Here is a 3,283-nt window from a genome sequence, read left to right on the forward strand (position 1 = left end):
ATCTCTCTTGCATACTTCTTCTGAAAGAGGAGCATTTCATTCTGCCTTTGCTGAATCTCTATACCTAGGAAGTAATGCATTAGACTTAGATCAATCATCTCAAACACCTTCATCATTTCTTGCTTGAATATCTCTATCTGAACATCATCACTTCCTGTCACTGGCAATTCATCTACATAGAGGGATACAATCACAATTGTAGTATTTGATTTCTTCACATAGAGTGTGGATTCACTTAGACTCTTCACAAAACCCAAGTTCAGCAAGTGATCATCCATCTTACTGTACCATGCCCTAGGAGTTTGCTTCAACCCATAGAGAGCCTTCTTCAACAAATAAACTTTCTACTCTTGTCCTGGTATGATGAATCAGTCTGGTTACATAACATAGATCTCTTCTTCTAACACTCCATTTAGGAATGTTGACTTCACATCTAGCTGATACACCTTCCATCCATGTTGGGCTGACACAGCCAGTAGTAACCTGATTATGTCCATTCTTGCAACTGGTGCAAAAGTCTTAGAAAAAATCAATTCCCCAGACTTGTGTATACCCTTTTACCACTAACCTGGCCTTGAGCTTGTTCACAGAGCCATCTAGATTCAATTTGGTTTTGAAAACCCATTTGACTCCAATCACTTTCCTGTCTGTAGGCTTCTCCACCAGCTCCTGTGTATTGTTTTCCTCTATCATACTCAACTCTTTCTTCAATGCCTCAATCCACTACGTATCACTTTTAGCTTCTTCATATCCTATAAGCTCTAATGCAGCTACACTACTTCTTTCATACACCTCCCTCAATACATCATCAACTGCTTCTTTTGTCCAGTCCTACTCCTCATCCTCCAAAAACTGAACATCTCTGCTAATCACCATCTTCTCTGTGTAAGGTTGATAGATCTTATAGGCTTTGGACACCATACTATAGCCTACAAAGATTCCTGGTTCGGCCTTCTCACTCAACTTGTCACTCTTCACCTGTGGAACATAAAAAAAACACAAATAACCAAACACCTTAAAATTTGTTAGTTGAGGTTAGTATCAAACCAAGCTTCATATGCCATCTTCTTCTCCAATACCCTCGTAGGTAGTCTATACAATAGAAAGACTGCTATGTTTGCTGCTTCAGCCCAAAATTCCTTTGGCAAGTTTTTCTCATATAATAAGCATCTTATCATTTCCATAATACTCTATTCTTTCTTTCACTGACTTCATTTTGCTGTGGAGAATATGGAACAGTGAGTTGATGCTCTATCCCAGCTTCTTCACAGAAGGAATTGAACCTTTGCGATGTATATTCAGTCCCATTATCAGTTCTCACCATCTGAATCTTACAGCCACTTTGATTCTCAACCCATTTTTTGAACTTCAGAAACACTTCAGCTACTTTCCAACACATTCTGGTATAATCATCAATAAAGATAATAAAATACTTGCTACCATTTAGTGAGAGAGTTGGTTGAGGTCCACACAAGTCAATGTGGATGAGCTGCAACTTCTCAGTGATTTTCCATTGTGACTTCTTGAAAGGCAGCCTTGTTTGCTTCCCTGTTAAACAAGCTCTGCAATTTGTTTTCAGCTCCTCCAAAACTGGTACTCTTACTGTCATCTCATTCTTCTATAGATACTATAACCCTTTCTGATGAAAATGCCCCAACCTCTTGTGCCATAACTCAGTGTCATTTACTTTACACTTGAAAGCTATCTACTCCTTCTCGAGTGGATCCAACGAGAAGCTCTTATGCTGCATTTTTATTTTGAACAACTCATTCCCATTGGAATCAGAAATGAGGAACTTTCCATCTTCAAACAACACTTTGAATCCATTCTCTACTAATTGACCAACGCTTAACAAGTTTTGATCAATTTCAGGGACAAACAATACTTCAGTAATCAACTTGGTTCCAGCACTTCTTTATTGTCACTATGTCCTTCCCCTTTACTTCTAGATACTCACTGTTTCCTATCTTCACCCTTGACTTGAATGACTTGTCAAGGTCCTTGACCAACTCTTTGTCACTTTTCATGTGATTGGTACACCCATTATCAACCAACCAACAATCACATTGAGTGACTGATGAGAAACAAGTAGCCACAAAGAGTTGATCTTCTTCTTGCTGTACTACAACATGTACTCCTCTTTGCTATTGAGTTTTTGCTTCCTTACATAATCATTCAATGTGCCTCAATAAATGACATCTTCTACATTTCACATCTGGCCTTCTCCAGCATCTGAAATATAGATGATTCTGCTTCCCACAATGCTTGCATGTACTACCAGCATCTTTTGCAGCAGACTCTAAGCTACTGCTGCCAGTTCCATTCTTCCTTTTCCCCTTCTTCTCTCTATCACCTTCTCCCTATTGCACTCTTGCTTTCAACGCCCTCTCAATGCTTCCTTCTTATCTCATCAACCTCCTTTGCTCTTGTGCTTGCAAAGCACTAACCACTTCTATCACCTTGAGTTTCGAGAGGTCTTTAGTATTTTATAAGGAAGCAATGGTTGCTTCATATCTCTCAGATACTAAAACTAGAATCTTTTGAATCAATCTATTGTCAGATAAATTGGTTCCTAATGCTCTTTCCTTGTTAGCAATCCCAATCAACTTATCTGAGTACTCATTAATGGACTCAGAATCCTTCATTTTCATTCTCTTGAATTCTCGCATCAAGTTCAACACTTTCATGCCTTTAAACCTCTCATCACCTTCATACTCACTTTTGAGGAACTCCCAGATCTCCTTTATTGACTTCAAGGCCATAATTCTATTGAATATGGCAAGAGACACAACTATATATAGGCAAGCTCGAGCTTTTGTCTTCCTGGTGACCCTCTCCTTGTGAGTCTTGTTCTGATGTATTGTTGGGTTATCAGGAAGTGGAACAATCTCATAGTCTTGTTTAATTGCTTCCCAATAATTACAACCCTCCATGTAGGCTTGCATTCTGATAGCCCATGCTTGGTAGTTTTCACTATAAAACACAAGTGGAGCCAATGAAGAAAGACTGTTTGATCCTAATTCCATCTCTAACAACTCTCACAAATGTATTACTCAGTTTCTCTCGGAGATATTTCATTGATTCTCACTCATAGATCCCTTAAGAATTAAGGCCTATGATACCACTATGTTCTAACTAACGAGAGGGAAATGAGAAAAATGGGAAGTGTGTGCATTTCATTCTAGAAAACTCTATATAAATACGTATCTTAAATCTAAAAATAGATTCCACAATGTTAGCAACTAATCCTACTAACTCCACAAGAATAGGAACTTAGACTTGA

At 38.5% G+C, this 3,283-nt stretch overlaps 1 protein-coding gene across 1 annotated transcript; it reads right to left on the bottom strand.

Moving 5' to 3' along the window:
• Nucleotides 1-2,486: 2,486 nt before the first annotated feature.
• On the bottom strand, nt 2,487-3,026 carry LOC120079908. The gene has a single exon (XM_039034362.1). It carries the CDS (start codon nt 3,024-3,026, stop codon nt 2,487-2,489), a length of 540 nt encoding a protein of 179 aa, XP_038890290.1.
• Nucleotides 3,027-3,283: the final 257 nt, after the last annotated feature.

Source organism: Benincasa hispida, chromosome 6 (assembly GCF_009727055.1).
Source record: "Benincasa hispida cultivar B227 chromosome 6, ASM972705v1, whole genome shotgun sequence".
Taxonomy (NCBI): domain Eukaryota; kingdom Viridiplantae; phylum Streptophyta; class Magnoliopsida; order Cucurbitales; family Cucurbitaceae; genus Benincasa; species Benincasa hispida.

Excerpts from the sequence above, each read along its gene's own strand:
- LOC120079908 (XM_039034362.1), bottom strand. The coding sequence starts at position 3,026 with ATGGAATTAGGATCAAACAGTCTTTCTTCATTGGCTCCACTTGTGTTT.